The sequence below is a fragment of the Grampus griseus genome (assembly GCF_964374135.1).
Source record: "Grampus griseus genome assembly, chromosome: 3".
Lineage (NCBI taxonomy): Eukaryota > Metazoa > Chordata > Mammalia > Artiodactyla > Delphinidae > Grampus > Grampus griseus.
Genome location: NC_139019.1, coordinates 52,695,679 through 52,716,161, shown reverse-complemented (window position 1 = coordinate 52,716,161; position 20,483 = coordinate 52,695,679). Strand labels below are relative to the sequence as shown.

Below are 20,483 nucleotides of genomic sequence, written 5' to 3'. Positions count from 1 at the left end.
CATGACTCCACCTGTATTCTTATTCAGAAAAAGGGAAACAGATGTTTAAATGGTACCATTCTCTCTTTTCAAAGGTTTTACCCACCAGGGATCAAGTCAACAAGGAGTTAAAAAGCAAGGAGTGGGGGGCTTCCCTGGTGGCGCAGTGGTTGAGGGTCCGCCTGCCAATGCAGGGGACACAGGTTCGTGCCCCGGTCCGGGAAGATCCCACATGCCACGGAGCGGCTGGGCCCGTGAGCCATGGCCACTGAGTCTGCGTGTCTGGAGCCTGTGCTCAGCAACGAAGGGAAAAAAAAAAAAAAAAAGCAAGGAGGGGACTTACTTTCAGCTCTCCCTTCAGGCCCTGTTGGGATGCAGGGGACTGAGACAGTACTGTCAAAAAACAGAGAAATGATCTGGCTAGGCAGACACAAGAAAATAAATTTAGCCCTGACAATATGCATTGATTAAGTACTTGAATGACAATGGAACATGACAATGACAAATGCAGGCTACCACCACCAGAGTCATTAATACATCAGAAACACTAATTTTTACCAATCTTTAAACATCCCGGTTGGTGGCATTTGCATTTCTTTGCCTACTCCTTTTTCCTGCAGAGATGACAAAAAGTCAGCTTCATTTTCAGTTTCCATCCAGGAAGCTAAAAAAAAAAAAAGTCTACATTCCTGATCTTTGATTAGCCCCTGAAAATGAGTTTTATTTTTTTTTAATGTATGCTTTTTCTTTTAAATTTTATTTATTTTTGGCTGCGTTGGGTCCTCGTTGCTGCTTGTGGACTTTTCTCTAGTTGCTGTTGTCTTCGTTGTGATGCTCGGGCTTCTCACTGCGGTGGCCTCTCTTGTAGTGGAGCACAGGCTCCAGGCACGCGGGCCTCAGCAGTTGTGCACACGGGCTCAGCTGCTCCACGGCATGTGGGATCCTCCCAGACCAGGGCTCGAACCCATGTACCCTGCACTGGCAGATGGACTCTCAACCACCACGCCACCAGGGAAGCCCTGAAAATGAGTTTTAAACAAGAGATGGATGGCCTGGTGTGCTCAGTTTCAGAGGACAGGACGTCACTACCAGGCTCCTCCAAGGGAGAAGGTGGGCTTCCTTGCTCAACAGTGGAGAAAGGATATAAGTGTAAAGGGAGAAAAGGAAGGAAAACCAGCCTCTGCAAAGACTCCCCCATCCCTCATCTTGGTAGCTAGAAGTATTCACTATGCAAGGTCAAAGGGACCTTGAGAGTATCCGGTCCAACTCACTCATTTTACAAATGAGGAAACTGAGAACCAGAAATGAAGGCATAGCTACTTAGCGGTTGACTTGGGACAAGAATCTGGGCCTCAGATCCCCACTTCAGGCCCTTCTCATTACACCTCGAAAACTCAGTACAGGAGTTGTCGCGACGCTATGCCCACCCAGACAAGTTACTTGTTTTCCCATCTTTAAACCCCATTCAGTGTAACTCAGGTATTCCATTCTCCTTCGGATCTGCATCCCCCCCAATCACTGTTTTCCGGAGGACTTATGTGTGGTCCAATGTACTGATTCCAGTACATGCGCAGTTAGCACCCACGTGCACCTCTGTGCAGCTGCACTGCAGCTGGATTGTATATAAGAAAATGTCACCACGAGAGCCGGCTACCTATGTCCAACTTCCTACATGGGTTCCAGTGTGGCAGGAAATGGCAGCCACCATCTGTCTTGCCTTCCCCGATCTTACCTCCTCTTCCCCAATAACTCAAAGAGCACTATAGGTGGGATTTAATAAATATTTGATACTAATTTCCAATTATTTAAACTCATGTTTAAACTCATGTTTCATATTCTTAACTGTAATACAATCAATTCAACTTTCGTGGCTTTCTCGTTTATGCTGAAGAGTCACAGGGATCTAAAACCACGTCTCTCTTAGAGACGATACATATACAAAACTGAGAAGACAAGCTTGGAATCAGCTTTTCAGAACCTACAAGTACACAACGCATGAAGGAGAGGAAAACCACACCCTGCCATACCCAGGCCTCGGTCTATCCTATCAGCATTAAACAGATCTTCAGGGAAGTACTAGGAAAAAACTGGGGAGAAAAGAAGGAAAATGATTATGTTCCTTAAAAAAATTTAACCCCTTGATAAAATGTTTAAAAAAAAAACCTGCCATCAGTTTTCTACTCTAAATAAAATTTTAAGAACAAATTTTTGAGATATGGATTCAATAAACTCATTTTTTTCAATCAGGAATAACAGAAGTCCATTATTTATAGAATCACCCTAGAACACAAGAAGTAAGGGGGAGAGACAGAGAGAAAGAGGAACGGAGAGAGAAAACTGGGAGAGAGAAAAACTGTTTGTTTTTTTGTCGGTACGCAGGCATCTCACTGCCGTGGCCTCTCCCGCCGTGGAGCACAGGCTCCGGACGCGCAGGCTCAGCGCCCACGGCTCACGGGCCCAGCCGCTCCGCGGCACACGGGATCCTCCCGGACCGGGGCACGAACCCGTGTCCCCCGCACCAGCAGGCGGACCCTGAACCCCTGCGCCACCAGGGAAGCCCCGACAAAAACTGTTTTGGGGATCCTAATATTCATACATCTTTGGTTTGTTTCTATTAAGTTTCTTCTTTAGCCTAATCGGTATAGAGAACTTCCTTATATATTTGGACACATACAACCTTTAAAATAATGCCAGCAAAAACTTTAAATGACCACTAGACACTCTCTTCTTTGGGGTACTTGGAAGAATTTCAGTCACTGGGTTTGATCACATCCAACATAACCCAGCCTAAGGTCAAGAAGCCAACTTATTTTGTAGGTGATAATGGTTTAGCTGTATCTCAGTATGCAACTGATGTTCCTACCCTAGCAATCTTGATATTCTGTATCACAATGATTTAAGGCCCAAGTTACCTTTTACCTCGCAGAAGGTGCTTCAAGAAACTTAAATCAGGTCTTCCAGCAACAACATCTTCTTAATGAACACTCAGGACTAATTTTAAATCCTTCAAATTCTATCTGGTACAGAACTGAAAAACGGATTTCTGAAGAGCCGTTCTCGCTGATGTAGCACGGCTCCCAGCACTCTCTGGAGCTCATGCACACATCAAAGCAAACAGCCCAGTCTCTCATCTGACTCACAGTATAAGGGCAGCACATTCCAGTCCTCATGTTTTCATTTAGACTCTTTCCTTGATTCTCCTCTCATGCCTGACATCACCTCCTGGGATGATTTCATTGGTGCCAAATGTCTGAAGGAGAGATTTGAGCTTCAAAGAGGACTCTGCAGCCCGGCTCTGAACAAGGTGGCCACTTGACAATTCCCAAGCAGCAGGTGACCAGGGGCCTGGGAACCACCAAGTGATGCTCCCCCGTCAGTGGGAGCAATGACTCATGGGTAAGCCATCTGCATGGGCCATGAGCTACAGCAGAGGGCCCCCGGACAGACAGCCACTGGGAGGCAGCATCTGCCAAAGAAGCTGGCTAGCAGCTGCATGCCCCATTAAGGCGGAGTCTCAGGAGATCTTCCCACCCTGACAAGGAGATACTACAAAGGCCAACAAAATACATCTACATTGCCATCTTCTAATTAGAACACCTAGAGAGCAAACAAAATATCCAGACTTAAGCTGACATAGGAACAGTGAAGACAGCAAGTGGGTTTAAAGGCTACTTAAAATCATGCACCTTCACCAGAAAGAAGATGCTCGTGGATTTGCCTCTTGATCGCTTGGTGACTCAGAAAAAATAGGTAGAGACACTCTCCAGACTCATAAACCACTGTGGAGGAAGTACACGACGTTACAAGTTCTAAAACAACACTAAAGCCACGTAAAAGAATTCCTGCCCCCAGTTATATGCCCTCAGCATAGAAAATCTGTAAGTATTGAGAAACAGTAAAACAAATAGAAGCCGGATGTTTTTAAGCCAGTAAAACCCTAAGTGCGAATTATCTAGGTTCTTTTTCCTGTTGGCCAAAAGCCAAGAATCCAAACTGACAGCATCACTGTCTTTACGACAACTGTAAAGACCTTTACCTTTTAAGAGTTTTAAAACTTGCCAGATTTCAAAATATGAACTTATCGGTCATCCTTCATGGGCTGGTTAAGTCGAACAGTCCACCCACTGCTCGGTCCACAGTCCCACCACACTTCCAAGCTCTCATGGGCTTTGGCTCTACCCCTGGAGAATCCCACGCTGGGCACCAAAACCCCCTGACTCTTACACAGCTCAGCTCCACCCTCCCCACGGCTCTCCTGAGTGACCCTGGACCAGGTCCCTCTGCTATATTCTGTGGAACTGATGTTCCCAGTTCACAAATTTCCCTGGTGTCTTAACATTTCCCTCAAACATGTACACTGACTTCACTTTCAATTCATGATCACAGACCTTGAATGGGCTGTCAGTGCTTCCAAGAAACCCTACTACATTTATAGTCTGCCTTCCTGTTCTCTAAGAACATTTCAGACTTCCTTCTCTAGTCAATTCCCATAGAACCCTCCCGAAGCCCACACAGATATCTCATAACGCAGAGAAGTGAAGCCACTAAATCAATTAAACCACCTGCTTTTTTATGAAAAGAAAATTTATTAAAATCACTGATCTGGAAAGGGAATATTTTAAAATTAAACTTATTTTGAAGTAACTGTGGGTTCGCATGCAGTTGTAAGAAATAATGCAGAGAGATCCAGGTATCCTTTACCCAGTGTCCCTCAATGCCAACATCTTACAAAACTATGGTGTACAATCACAACCCCGATAATGACACTGCTACAGTCAAGATATAGAACATTTCCACCATTGCAGAATCCCTCATGTTGCCCGCTCATAGCCACACCTACTTCCTTCCCAGGTCCTCCTCCTGAAGTCCTGACAACCACTCATCAGTTCTCTACTTCTATAATTTTGTCATTTCAAGAATATGATATAGAAATGGAATTACACAGCATGTAACCTCTTGGGGTTTTTTTTTTGTTTTGTTTTTGTTTTCTAACTCAGCCTAATTCTTTGGAGATTCACCCAGGTTGTCACGTGCATCACCTGCCGTATCAGTAAACAAAGGATGGTGCAGCCACCAAGCCAGCAGCCACTGCAGCTGCCTCCCAACTGTGTACCCTGAGGGCATTCAGGGTGGAGAAAAGCAGGATTCTGGCCCAAGATAGTGAAGGTGCATATCAAAGGAATGATTTCAGAGTCCAGACTCTTGCATCTTCCCATACACCGAAAAGAAAAGCGCTAAATTCATTAACTTGAGATGTGTGCTTTTCTTTAACTAACAGTAATCTTTGAATGTCCCTACTACCTGTTTTTGTTGCCGTTGTTTCCGAAAACTCTTAAATATCCTGGCTTCTTCCTTACCTCCTCCCAGCAGTTCCTCAGAGCCATCTGACAGGCTGCCTCCCAGGTTTAAGTCCTCAGCAAGTCCACCGAATAAAACATAGTTCTCAACTTCTAGGTTGTGCTTTTTTTTTTTTTTTTCAGTAGACAATTGGTAGTTCGTTCCTTTTTATTGCTGAGTAGTATTTCATGGTATAGATGTACCTAGACTACCTGCTTTTGCATCCATTTTCTCCTCCTTCCTGTTACAATGAAGAAGTACCTCTCTCCCTACAAAGGCCAACCATTTGACATGTGCTCCGGATACCCTGCCAGGTGCTTCCACAGCACTTGACTTCTCTGGTTATCTCTTTCTTCTGAACCATCCTCAACACCTTACAAACATGCTTGCCTGGTTCCCACATTACAGTGGTCCCCTCTGACCCCTCATGCCCTTCCAGCTCACACTTGTTTTCTCGAGTCTCTTCTAACTGTACAACTTCTCAGAAGAGCTATCTACACTCTCATCAACACATCAGCTACCTCAAAGTCCTTCATTACTGTTTGCTCCTAAGCCAGTTCACTCTAGCTGCCATCCACACATCAGCACCTTCCTCCTCACGGTTTCCAGTGACTTACACTGTTGAGTCCAATGGCAACTTCTTAAGATGTCCTCATCTTATTCTCTTAGATGAAGCCAATCCTTTCCTTCTCAACATATGCCTCTTGCTTCTGTTACTGCACAGTTCCTCCCTGGACATTCTGATTTAACATGCCCCACAGGCATTTCAGACCTAACATACTGAAAACTAATCACACCCAATTTCTTTATTAAAACCTATTTCTCAGTCTTCCCTGATTTTGTAAATGCCATATTTCCCTTGCCTCTTGTGTAGCTGGACTCAGAGGCCACAGTCCAGCAGGAACCATACTTCCTAGCACTCCCCCAACAGTAGCACCAGCCTTGAATTTGGCTTTGACCATGTGAGAGGATCTTGCCAAACAAATGCGAATGGAAATAAAGTGTGTCTCTTCCAGGATGGGACTTTTAGGAAGTTTTTCTTCTCTGTCCACTTCTACCAGCTGGAAGCAGAGTGTGGAGGCCGTAAATAAGAGCCAGAGCAGAAGGTGGAAGGAATGCGGGTCCCTAACTCACCAGGCGGGAGAGAGCTGCCTCATAACCCAAAACACTTACATGAGCTAGAAATATGTGACAACTGTGTTAAGCCCCAGAAATTTTTTGGTTTGCTCGCTCTAGCACGTGGTATTATCCTAATACACACCATTTTCACATAGGCATTCTTTTGATGGTATTACAAACATGAAGAAATCCAGAGCATATACGAGAGTATTCAGGTGCAATATTTACTGAATACCAAGGCTACCTATAACATAGTTATGTTTCACGTAAATTTGCTTTAATCTAAATTCTGTCAGACTTGCCTACTAAGCTAAGGAGGCCTTTAGGATGAGAAACCCATTAAACTCTACACAGCACTTAAACAGAATAGCCTTCAAGTTAATTTTAAAGAAAAGAATGTTTTCTGGCATTGTGTGGTTTGTTTTTCCTTTCCCTCTTGAAGTAAAATTCATTCTGAAATGTGTTTTTTTGAATTTTCAGATGTTATCCCCAACAAGTAGGAAAAATCTCTCCTTTTCCCCCAGATAGGATACAGCGATGCTAACAGTTTTAGAAGTTCTAATTTATACTGTCTACAAAGTTGATTTCCTATTATTGTGTGCAAGTGACACACATACAAAGATTCCTCTTTGTTTTACATTCCAAACAACCCAAATATGTTTTGAAAAACACAATTCTCTGCATAAGAAAAAGAAGTCTTCCTTCATTTTCTGTGTGTTAGGACTACAACACACAAACATCACAGCTGTGGAATGCAGGAGTAGGATTCAGCGCAATCATTTTTTTTTTTAACATCTTTATTGGAGTATAATTGCTTTACAATGGTGTGTTAGTTTCTGCTTTATAGCAAAGTGAATCAGCTATACATATACATATATCCCCATATCTCCTAGGGCAATCATTTGCATATCAAGAAGCCAGGAGTCAAGATCCTGAGGTTCTGCCCTTCATTCTGCAGCTTCCTTGCTGTGAACTGTCAGGCACATTACCACTTAGGCCCAGATTTAAGAATCCGTATGATTTGAATAATGCTTCTATTTCTCATCAGGGGGCTCCAAACCTCAGTCAATGTTTACACGATGCTTCTGGGAGCCTATTTAGCAAACTGCAGGCCATGAAGATATAAAACATCATCAGCTTCAAAAAAAGAAAAAAAAAAAATTCAGGCAGGGATGGGCATGGTGAACACTAGGTCTGTTGTTTAAATGCCAGCCCTGCGTAAAAGGTACTGGTTGTGTTTTCCTCTGATCTAATCCTCTTAGTCATTCACAATTTTAGTTGAGGAAGAAAATGTCAAAAGTTCCATCAAGGGTTTCTGCATGGTAGAATTATGGGCTTACAGCTTTTTCCTTTATGGTGCTCTGTATTTTCTGAACTGTCCACATTGAACACATATTATTTTCTTTTCTTTTTTTTTTTTTTTGCGGTACACGGGCCTCTCACTGTTGTGGCCTCTCCTGCTGCGGAGCACAGGCTCCGGACGCGCAGGCCCAGCGGCCATGGCTCACGGGCCCAGCCGCTCCGCGGCATGTGGGATCTTCCCGGGCCGGGGCACGAACCCGTGTCCCCTGCATTGGCAGGCGGACTCTCAACCACTGCGTCACCAGGGAAGCTCCATATTACTTTCTTAATTGAAAAATTGGTAAATGTAAATATTTTCACTCTGTAAGACTGTTTGTAAAGAGAGACGAAAGTTAACTATGTCAGACTGAATTATTGGTGCCAATTCTTTGCTTCCCCCCGGGAGTGTTATAGATCTGCATCTTTGCCAAGGTATTATGGTGGGTGGAGCATGCCTCTGCCCGTTGATGCTGGGCTTGGCCATGTGACTTGCTTTGGCCAATGGAAAATTAGCAGACATGGTGCCAGCAGAGGCTTGAAACCTGCCTGTGCAGGTGGACGTGCACACGCTTGCTCCTGTCTCTTACCAGGAGAACATAATACCTTGGGTAGCTTCTGGCTCAAGGAAGAGGAGAGACACATGGAGCAGATCTAGACCCAGACTGCATCCTAGAACCAATCACAGCAGAGCCCAGGCTAAATAACCCAAAACCCAGGTGACCTGCAGCCACAGGAGAAAAAAGGGAATATGTATTGTTGTCTGAAAGTGAAACTTTGTGGTTATGTAGTATTATTGTTGTCAACTGGTACACCACCTAATACCACAAAAAAACTCAGGGGCAAAAGTAACTCATGGATTGAATTGCAGGGTATAAAAAGGGCCATGTAGCAACCTTCACTTGCCCAATTATAAAGGGGACCAAGTCAACCATAATCCCAGTTTGAGAAAACTCTTTAGTAGACAGGAATTGTTTTCCTTCCTCTCATTAAATATATAATTATTTAATTACAATTATATTAAGTCCTATGAAAAGATGAGTCCATTCAACAATGAGATTTCACATTAAAAATATATTGTGAGTTTTCAATGTTAAAATGTATTTTTTCACAACATGATTTAATGTTTATAATTGTTTTCCACTTTATGTGTATAACATATTATGTTTCACCAGTATTCTTTTGCCAGATATCTAGATTTTAGATAATATGCGATTTTAATTATTATAAATGGTGCTGCTCTAAACATAACTAAAGTTAATTCTCTACACATATTCACGACTATTTCCTTGTGATGAAATCTGAGGAACAGAATGGCTGGATTAAGGAATATGTAAATTTTAAAGTTTTTACTATGTCTTAATTGTCTAGTTTTAATTTACTTTTGTAATTAATGGACCAGGATCCATACAGATTGAGTCAGCCCCAGATATTAACTGAGCACAAATTTTCCAATTAATTGGAAAAAAAAAAATTACTCGAACTAATCCTGCTGGAATATATTGAAAACCTACTGGGTACCAGCTGTGCTAGGCACAGTGTAGTGGCCACAAGTACAGACTGTGGAGCCACAACACCTGGGTTCAAATCTTGGCTCTGCTGTTTCTGAGCATCGTGATCTTGTGCAATTTACTCAACCTGTCTGTGCCTCAGTGTTCTCATCTGTAAAATGGGTATAAGAATGCCTCCCTCCTAAGTGCACAGAGATGTTGTAAGGATTAAATAAGTCAATAAATGTAATTCCCTAAAAGCTGTGCCTGCCACATAGTAAAGTCTTCGTGTCAGCTGCCATTAGGGATGAATAGATGAAAAGGTCACAGACCTTCCTCTCAAAGACCTAAGAGTTTAGTGAAACTTATAAAGGCTAATTGGGTGGCAAAATTTTCAAAATATAAATTAAGCCTTCACATAGTCTTTGTTTCAAAGAAAACAGTAGAAAACTGCTAAAGGAAAACAAATCTTGCAATAAAACAAAGTTAAACAATAGGAAGGCGGCTGGCCTTTAAGTTACAGAAACTATCAGGCACAAACTTATGATGTCAAAACCAGTTTGACATAAGTTTAGCAACAAGGTCTATTCCAAGGGAAGATCATATGTGATTATTTACAGTTGCCCAAAACTAGCAGAAACCATGTTTCTTAATGATCAGAAATGATGCTTTCTTCTCTCTGCTCTAATACCTGATACTAGCACAGTGCCTGACACAAAGCAGAAACTCAATTGATAAGGGTTTCAAATTGATGTTCACAAGACCAAGTTACCCCAAAACTGCAAATATCCTAAATTCAATTTGTTATGCACCAATACTAATAGCCACCATTACTGGGCTAACTGCTTTGTATGTGTTACTTCATTAAATCCTCAGCTAAGCTATGTAGAAGACCAACTAAGATTGTTTTCTTCATATTCCAAAATCACTTTCAAGCTACTGTTTTTTAAAACAGGCTGATGTTCAAGAGATTTTTTTAAAAAGCTCTCCTAAGGACTATTAAACATTTTTGAAAATTATCTGACCAAAAATTAATTAACTAAAATAATTTTATATCAAGCTAAATTGCAAAAGGTTAGCTAGAATTGCTAGAGCTGTTGAGATTTTGAAATGGGAATCAAGTTCAGCTTTTTTTTTTTTTTTTTTTAAAGGTAAAGGCCAAATTTCATGTTTCTGGTCATATATCTGCATCAAGAGCTATACCTTTGCATTATTTTAAGGTTTTAAGTAAACTGATTTAGCAAAAATTGGAGCAACCATTACTCCCCCCCACCTATTGGTCAAAAATAGTTTAACCAAAGTAAGTAAATTCCCTAAGTGAAATTAGTAAGTAAGCGGTGAGCCTTTTAACCGTTAAGATTTAATCTCCCCTGCTAAAAAACTAAGGGTTAGACTAAATCTTTAGGATCTCCTACTTAAAAATGCAAATATTCTGCATTTATAGAAATGAAAGCAAAGAAAAATGTCCTAACAAGCATTAAAAGAACATCAGTAAAACTCAAGTGTGAACATTTGCCCTAATTTTAATGAAGTGCAGCAATTTTTTGATGAATTTTTTCCCCTTGGCCTAAAGTCAGCTTCACCCTACACCTCAGCAGTGTGCCACAGTGGGTCACATGTTCTAGACTCTGTGCTGATCATGGTACAGAAGCATTTCTGCTCCCAGAAATTTCATCTCCAAAAAGTCAAAATCCATAATTCTCCAAAAAAATGAAGAACTCAACTTGTTTTCCAGGTCATTTATGAACTGGCAGACAAGAGAAAACTTTACTGTTAAAAAACAATAAAGTTTCTTTAAAATATTTAGAGGAAAAAGCTCTTAGAATGAAAAAATAGAAATCTAACCTTTAGTGATTTACAATTAAGTTTAATAACATGAAAATTTATATGGGAAATTATTTTTTAAAAAAACATGCTTTAAGTTATTTTAATTTGGCCATCTTTCAAGCCAATAAAAGTTATCTGTAGATTTTCTAGATTTTAATTTTTTAATTAATTAAATTTTAACAACACAATTTAAAAATGGGTGAAAAATTTAAACAAGCACTTCACAAAAGGAGAAATATGAATGTCCAATGAGCACATGAAAAGATGTTTGACATCACTGAGTCATCAAGAAAATACAAATTAAAAACAGAAAGTGATACGACTACTAACCCATTTAAATGGCTAGAATTTTAAAAAACTGGCAATACCACAGATGGCCAAGGATGCAAAGCAATTAGTTCATTCACCTGTTGCTGGTGGGAATGTAAAATGGTACCATTTTGGAAACAGTTTGGCGGTTTCTTACGAGGTTCAACATACACTACGGATACACCTAACAACATAGATGCATCTTAAAAACAAACTGAGCGAAAGAAGCCAGACACAAAAAAAGCATGCAATGTATGATTCCATTAGTATAAAATTCTTAAGATAAATCTAATCTATAGTGACGAACAGCAGCTCTGGGGTTGCCTGGGCCCAAAGAAGGGGCAAGGGAACATGTTATATCTTGACTTTGGTGGTAATTACACTGGGGTGTAAATTTGCTAAAACCCATCCACAGGTACACTTAGAATGGATACGTTTTATTTTATGTAAATTATACTTTAGTAAAGTTTACTAATATAATCCTCAATTTAATGGCTCTCTGAATTGGATTAGGTTGTACCAAATGGTCTGTGGAGGGGCAGGTACATTCTAAGGGGCTGATTTTCACACAGGGAACTCCACTGTCATTGGGGACACCCTACAGTTGTCCCCACCTATCCACGGGGATTGGTTTCAGGACTCTCACAGATGTTCAAGTCCCTTATATAAAATGGCACCGTATTTGTTTATCAACTATGCATGTACTCCCGGATACTTTAAGTCATCTTTAGATTACTCATAATACCTAATACAACGTAAATGCTGTGCAGCTAGTTGCCAGCAGAGGGCAAATTCAAGTTTTGCTTTAGGGAACTTTCCGGAATTTTTTTTTTTTTTTTAATATTTTCCATCTGTAGCCGGTTGAATCTGTGGATGTGGAACCCATGGATACAGAGGGCCAACCGTACTGTATAAATGTAACCCCCTCTTTTAAACAAGTCACCCATGCGACTCACCAGTCAGAGCACCCCCCAGGCTTCCCCGCCGCAGCTGTCTTCCATCCTCACTCAGCTGTCTTTTAAACTTCAGCGACTTTCCAGGGCCGGAAGCCACGTCTGGGTTGCTGCATTTCCGAAATGGCATGGGCGGAGGGGATAGTATGTGGTCAAGCTGCAGAGAGAAGGACAGCGACATCACTTCCTGGGGATGCTCTCAACCAGAATGAAAGACACCACACCCCTCCCCACCAGGCATACTTTCTTCCCTCTTTTCCTTCTCTAAATCCCTCTCTCCTAACACTGTTTTGAATTTGGCTGGTATAGAGACTTCAGGGTTCCACTGTTGGGCCTTCCATCTGAAAGAGTATCTGGCTTGCTGCAAAACCTCCACTGCTGTGTTTTTCAAGCGAATTAGTGGGTCGTGGCGTATCAGTGGATCATGAAATCGAGTTTAGTAGATGGTGACCAGCAGAACAGAAATTATCAGAGTCCAATGAAGGAAGGAAAAGAATCATTTCATGAAATGGTTAAGTTACACATGTATGTGTGTGTATCCAGAGTCATTATGTAAAATATGTCTTTCTGTGGGCCATGATCCTCCTAAAAAAAATGAAGAATATCGCTCTATAGATTCTACAGGGAATCCATAGATCACTTTAGTTGTTCACAAAAGAAAATTCACAAGCTTTCGGTGCTCACAAATATACGTAGGGAAGGGAACTTTCTAGGCACCACAGCCCTTAATGGAAATTAATATGTCCTGATACCAGTTCATAGCTTTTTAAAAGAAAACCTGTCACAAGAGTCATAGAAACCAAAGTCACTTCAAAAGACAGCTTTCTACAAAAGAATCCCTTGTGTCACAACACTTACTTCAAGATCTGTCCTGCTTTCAGAAGAAAACCTCTCATACCTGAATAGGGCCCTATGTTTTAAAATGTTCTCCTTCAGGTAGGTGTATATGCGTGTATATGTGTCTAGATAGTTATTAAAGACAAAAATATTAATGTGCACATGCATATATCCAGATAGTTATTAAGAATAAAAATGAAGTACAAAAAATATTCATGGATATTCCAACTGCCACAGAAGAGAGCCAGCTTCATAGAAATTTAAAAACAAACAAGAGTTGGGTAACACTGCTCAAAGCCAGGCATTTTTAGGGATGCTTCACTGAGATTTGTTTTGTCTTCCTGGGTAGGAAGAAGGTCATCTGCTTATACCTGTCAGAATTTTTTCAGATTAAGACTCTCATGGGTGCATTTACAGGAAAAGGAAATTCATGGATGAAGTCATCTATGTGTCTGTCTATGCCATGCAGCATATTCAAAACCATGGCACAAAAAGAAATCTGACCTTGCCTATGAGTAACTCCTCTCAAGCCAGTTGAAATGAAATAGACTACGCTCACTCAGCTGTTACATGATGTCAACTCTCCCCCAAGCTCAGCTGTATTCATTAGTAACACAGAACAGCTGGATTTCAAGCACTTGTCAATCAGTACCATCTGAAATTCATTGCCAGTCAGTATTTTACTGTATTTCATTGCCACTTAGTAGTTTAGTGAGAGGTCCTCAACAAACTAGAGGCGCATCCACTCCAGGATCTGCCCTGATCAGCAGGGAAAAGGAATTGCAGATTGTACTTTTGGAAGTATTTGTTAGGGCTGCTGTTCATTACATCAGTGTCCTACTTAGAACGGCCTCCAAGAGCGAATTTCTGTCTAATGTTAGACACTTTGCCCTTAAACCTTACAGACAATGAAATGTAGCAAGGGCACCTTGGACAGTAACACATCAGTTACTACAAAACGCAGAACCCAGCCAGGGGTCCAAATGCAGTCAGTCCATTACACAACGCAGAGGTTAATTTTGCCTCCTTCTTAGCTCTATTTTATGCCCTTACCCCCATTTTTTTTTCTTTTTTTTCTGTCAATATTTTGGGGAAATTTTAAGGAAATTTGAAACAACAGAAAAGTTGTAAGATTAGTATAATAAAAACCACATTCCCTTGACCAGTGGTGATCTCCCTCCCTCCCTCCCTCTCTCTCTCTCTCTCTCTCTCCCCGCCCCCCCCTTTCTCTTTGCCCTACCACCCCTATAGTGAGAGTTAGTTGCAGACATTGTGGATTTTTACCCCTCAATACTTTGGCCTGCCTCTTCAAATAACAAGGGCACTGTCTTAAATTCTCCTGCCCTGTATTAAATGTATTCTTCTAAGATGTCTCAAATCTTCTGTTATCAAGGGAAGTATAAATACTAGGGAAAAAATAAAATATGTGGACTTAATATTAAAAATTTGCTTTTACAGCGAAAGAAAAACATGCAGCCACAAGGTGGCAATGTGTCACAGACATTCAACAAAATGCCCCATAATCGCTACTACTCGCATAAGTGCACCAAGAACCCCTCAGAATAACCAAGTGAGTTAGGGTCCATTTCAGTTAGTCATTTTCTCTTAATTACTAGTGGCAGCTGCATTAAATACAAATATTTATTGTTTAAGGTTCACCAACTTCTGCTACTTATTTTTCACCCGAAGTTACATTTTTCAGCTTGTGGAATTATAATTAATTTCTCTGGGGAAGTTTGTTGTATTGCTAATTAACAGAGGGTGAAAAAAGTAAGCAGAGGAAAGAAGATAATTCCTAAGGAGGAATTATGTGATTTCCTCACATATTTCCAACAAAGCCATAAAAGACCTGAAACAAGTGTAGAAGAAAGAGAAGGAAGTCAAGGAGAAAGTGTAGGCAAATAAAAAAGAAAATCCATGTCATCACATATAGAGTCATCAGCTATTAGTCCATAAGCCAGAGTTTTTTAATCAGAATCACAACCCCAAGAGAGGAGTATTATTTTAAATCTGGCAAAATCGAGGCAGTGAACTGTGAGGGCTGCAAATGTTCCCAACACAATATAAGCAGAAAAACCCATAAGCACTGCGCCATGTTCCAGGATCCCATTTTCTTCCTCACATCAAAATCACACTCTCAACAGCGCTCTCTCTAAATATATCATTTTTCCAAATTTGCTGTGTTGTCAGTCGCTCTACTTTCCTTTCTACAGTTAGTCAGAGCTCCTCAAAATGGTCCACTACAGCCTTGCAATTTATTTTTCATTTTTTGTCCTGATTCAAACACTCATGATCCCTTTAAAACATTTCATCAGACCCTGGAGCTTAAGGCAGACAGTCAACATATCACTTTGGACACTGCCCTCTGAATGATTTCAGTTTAATGTTTTCCAAGCTTTCCAAACTTCCAAAGTCTCCACACTACAAGGAATTCAACTAAAGACAGAGGTTGTCTTTACAACTTTCACTCATGTTCAAGGACATCTAAGCCTGCATTTGTCCTACTTGCTCTGAATACTTCTAATTTCCCTCACCAAGCAGTCAGTGGACTCCTGGAGAGCCAGACCCTACTCCCTTGTCACATACTCACCTAGCACACCGCTAGCCACAAAGTATCCTGGACTGAAACACATTCTCTGTACTTCATTCGCTGATGGCAAGCATTGATTTGTGGTAGACTAGCTTTCCTCAAAACTACCTACCTTTAGTTTTCTTAACCGCTTTTAGTTCCAATAGCCACAAAACAGTTAAGGTGCATTTGCATATTACTGAATTTGGAAGTCAGACAGACAGGGACCAAACTTAACTCTTACAGGTAAGCAACCTCTCTTGCTAGCAGTTTTTTTTTTTTTTAATTGAAGTATAGTTGATTTACAATGTTTCAGGTATAACAAAGTGATTCAGTTAAACACACACACATACATATACACACACACACACGTATATGTATATATACACACAATCTTTATCAGATTCTGTCCCATTACATTATTACAAGATATTGAATATAGTTCCCTGTGCTATACAGTATGTCCTTGTTGTTTACCTATTTTATATATAGTAGGATGTATTTGTTAATCCCAAATTCCTAATTTATCCCTCCTACCTCCTTTCCCCTTTGGTAAGTTTGTTTTCTATGTCAGTGAGTCTGTTTCTGTTTTGTAAGTAACTTCATTTGTATCATTTTTTAGATTCCATATATAATTGATATCATATGATAACTGCCTTTATCTGACTTACTTCACTTAGTATGATAATCTCTAGGTCCATCCATGTTGCAGCAAATGGCATTATTTCATTCTTTTTTATGGCTGAGTAACACTATTCCATTGTATATATGTACCACGTCTTCTTTATCCATTCATCCGTCAATGGACACTTAGGTTGCTTCCACGTCTCGGCTATTGTAAACAGTGCTGCTGTGGACACTGGGGTGCGTGTATCTTTTCAAATTAGAGTTTTTGTCTTTTCCGTATATATGCCCAGGAGTGGGACTGCTGGATCATGATAACTCTATTTCTGTTTTTTAAGGAACCTCCATACTGTTCTCTATAGTGGCTACACTGACTTACATTACCACCAACAGTGTAGGAGGGTTCCCTTTCCTCCACTCCCCCTACAGCATTTATTATTTATAGACATTTTGATGATGGCCATTCTGACTGGTATGAGATGATACCTCATTGTAGTTTTGATTTGCATTTCAGTAATAATTTTGCTAGCAGTTTATCACAGGAAACATGTAAGCGTCCTAGAGAACAAACGGTGTACACAACTACTGTAAATCTGATCCAGACTTGGGGAAAAGCTTCCAAAATTACCAGTCCTACAGAAATGCTCATCACCAGAAATCTATATCTATCTTCTATATTGATCATCACCAACCATTTTTTGCTGTTTTACAACTATCAGGATGAGTAAAACAGAAGAGTCCACCACAATTACACTGTGGCTTCTGCCATCAGTGAATATGAATTAAAGCCAAATCATTTACAAGACTGGGTCTTATTCTGTTTAGTGTCTCTGCCATCACCACCACAACCACTACCACTATCTCCAAACATGGACCATGTGTTTCTTCTATGGCTATATCCCACAGTTTCATCCATCTCTTTCTAAAAAGGCATATTATACCTTTCGATGAACACTGAACTTGCAGCCTTCTTAACTGACAGCTTTCTCCAGCCTCATCTCCAGACAATTTCCTGCCCAAGCACACAAGTTCTCTCATTTACATGATCACATAACCATTGTTATTTGGAAACTAAAGAGATTTTTCCAACTTCAGTAAATGGCAACTCCTTCTGTCTAGCTTCTCAAGTCACAAACCTTACACTTATTCTAAACTTCTCTTTCTTATTCTATAGCTGATCAGCAAATCCCCTAACTCAACCTCTAAAATATATCCAGAACCCAATCACTTTACCACTTTTACTGCTACCACTCCTGTCTCTGCCTTCCAGATCTCTCTTGAAATAGCCTCCCAAGAGATCTCTTTGCTTCCATCCTACTTCTCAGCACAGCAGTCAGTGACCCTTCTAAAACATAAGCCAGAGGCTTATTTATGATCCTCTGCTTGGAGTCCTCCCATGACTTCCTCTGCTTGGAGTCCTCCCATGACCTCCCCTTCATCCAGAACAAAATCCAAAGTCTTGACAATGCCCTACAAGGTCCTACCACCTCTACCCCCATCCCTCTGAACCCAGCTCCTACTACTCCACTCACTCCACTTCTGTCTGTTGCCTGACCTCAAAAGCCCCAGGCATCTCCCCACCACCCAGAACCTTAACACTGATTACTTCCTCTACCTGGGATACACTCCAGATATTAGCTACCATCTTTCCCCCATCCTAAAGGTCTCTATTAAAAGGTTACTCTTTCGAGGGGGGGGGGGCTTTCTCTAATGGCCCTATGTAAAAGTGTTACTGAACACAAGTTTGTGTGCCCCATGTACAGTGAAGTCAAATAAACGGAAACATTGGCATTTGGAACAGAGAAAGGTTTATTGCACGGCCAAACAAGGAAAATGGGTGGCTCATGCTCAAAAAACCCAAACTCCCTGAAGAGTTTCAGCAAAGCATTTTTAAAGGCCAGGTGAGGGAGGGGTATCCCAGGGTTTGTCATCAGCCCATGCACAATTCTCTGACTGGTTGATGGTAATCAATCCTTAGGTGCCAGAAGGTCTGGGGGCTAGGAGCTCATGATCATCAAGCAGTTAATTTCTTCCATGTGGTGGTGGTTTTAGCATCTGAAAAACTCAGGAAATATACATCAGATACTACCATCTAGGTACTTCAGAGAGGAGCTAAAGCAGAGGATATGGGCGAGAATTCTGTCTTGGGAAGGTCCCATAGGGTCCTGCTTGGTTACAAAGGGTAGGCCCATCACTTTTTTCCCTTTTCAATTTTTCTCCTTAGCATCTATCACTACAAACACGTTACACCTTTTATATTTGTTTATTGTCCTTCTTCTCCCACTAGAATGTAAGTTACATGAAATTACATACTACTCTGCTTTGTCCACCATTTGTCCACTGCTCTACTTAAAAGGCACCTTATAAATATTTGTTGAGAGAACAAATTGCAAATCTCTGGTATTTAGATTAAACAAAAAATAAAAAAACATATGCAACAAAGGATTCTGATTACTGGAAAAAAACAGGATCAACTTATAATATTAAATGTTACTCAAGGTAAAAATGCTAAAGGGAGTCTAGCATTTTGACAAAGTTGAACACTTCATATATGAAAAAGGCCCTTAGGTTAGAGCAAATGGCATCTTTTCAAAGAATCTTTTCTATATACAAACTAATATGCTAATTTTCGAACACTGCTACCTCTGAAGGTGATTCCTAAATAATGAATTTTTCGACCTTTTAAATCTATCCTAAGTAGCATAATCACTGTGTCTATCAGCTCCTCCTTTCAGTAATTCCTTATTCATTCCCAAGATGTGGCACCTGCATTTTAAAGACCCATCCAGAATGCATGTGCCCTAAGGCCAAAGTTCATTAGTTCAGAGGGATCACCTCATACATAATAGGGTCTGACAGTAAAGTCTCTTTTATGCTAAAAAAGAGAGAGAAAGAGATTGACTAGTAACTTAGGGTTATGAAGACACTGTTCACTTATTCTGTTTCTTGATTTTAAATATTCTAAGAAACCAAAGATATGAAAATAAATGAAGAATTGTAACACTGCATAGACTATGCTTGTAATCTTAATGAATTGCTCTATTGCCTCCATCCAGAAAGGAATCAAATTGGCAACCTGAAATGAGTTTATTGCAAAATTGGATTTCATTTACATTTAAACCAAATCCTATAAACAACATTTTGAAATTTGATAGGGTTCTATAGTTAAGACAGTCATTATTGTTTTCATACTAATTCCTCAGTGGCCAGGAATGCCAACACTTCCTATCTAATTAGGACACTTAACTCTTTCTACGCCTGTTTCCTCATCTGCAAAATGTCAGTAAGAATACTACCTATCTCTTGAGGTGGCTGTGAAGTTTAAAAGAATTCATAGATGCACTTAAAACAATACATAGAATACAGTATGTGTGCAATAAATATTAGCTGTGGTGGCTATTAACATCCCCATGTAGAAGTTACTTCATTCGGAAACGTCTCTGTATGTGTACTTCATCATAAATGGTTTGCAAGGAAATTAAACTGATGATAGTTTTACTGAGTTGTCTTTTTTTTTTCTTTCTTTATGGCTCAAATGAGAACTTGGTTTGAATGAACTGCTTTAAAATTATTTCAGGCCAAGACAAGAAATAACTAAAACATAAAAATAAATAAATAAATAAAATTATTTCAGGTTGTAATTCTTGTGCTGTGCTCTAGAGCACAGACTCCTGGGTCTTGATCATGAGGTTCTCAGCATGCATGAGGTGAGGGGCCTACTCCCAATGTGAATTCTCAGGCACAGAATCCCATTGTCATGCTACTTAACTCCTCTCTCGGAAGTACGGGCCTCAGAGGTGGTGAGGACGCAGAGGGAGGATGGATGAAAAGGGCCTGACACAGGGCTTGGCACATACAAGCACTAAGTAATAATGTTGATGGTAACTGTCATCACAGCTCAAGTCTCCCCTTGCCTTAGCCTGTTGACTCAAAGAATAGAGAGAAAATATTTAACATTCTCACCACTGCCTGAAGAATATACAACCTCCCTTCCCCCAGCATCCTAAGATCTTACTATAGATCGAATCAGACACCGAGAGAGCTACAATCTTGGACCATATTTTACTGGGGCCCATTTAACTGAATTTGCTGACATTCATA

General features: G+C 40.5%; 1 protein-coding gene across 1 annotated transcript in view; it reads right to left on the bottom strand.

Annotated features, from left to right (window-relative positions):
- MAST4 (microtubule associated serine/threonine kinase family member 4) overlaps window positions 1-20,483 on the bottom strand; it is a gene marked incomplete at its 5' end in the record, with an annotated part of 565,267 nt that overhangs the window by 383,502 nt on the left and 161,282 nt on the right. The window contains one exon of the mRNA XM_082651132.1: window positions 12,356-12,509. Within this exon, the coding sequence (XP_082507258.1) occupies window positions 12,356-12,509 (154 nt within the window). The remainder of the gene's footprint in view (window positions 1-12,355; window positions 12,510-20,483) is intronic.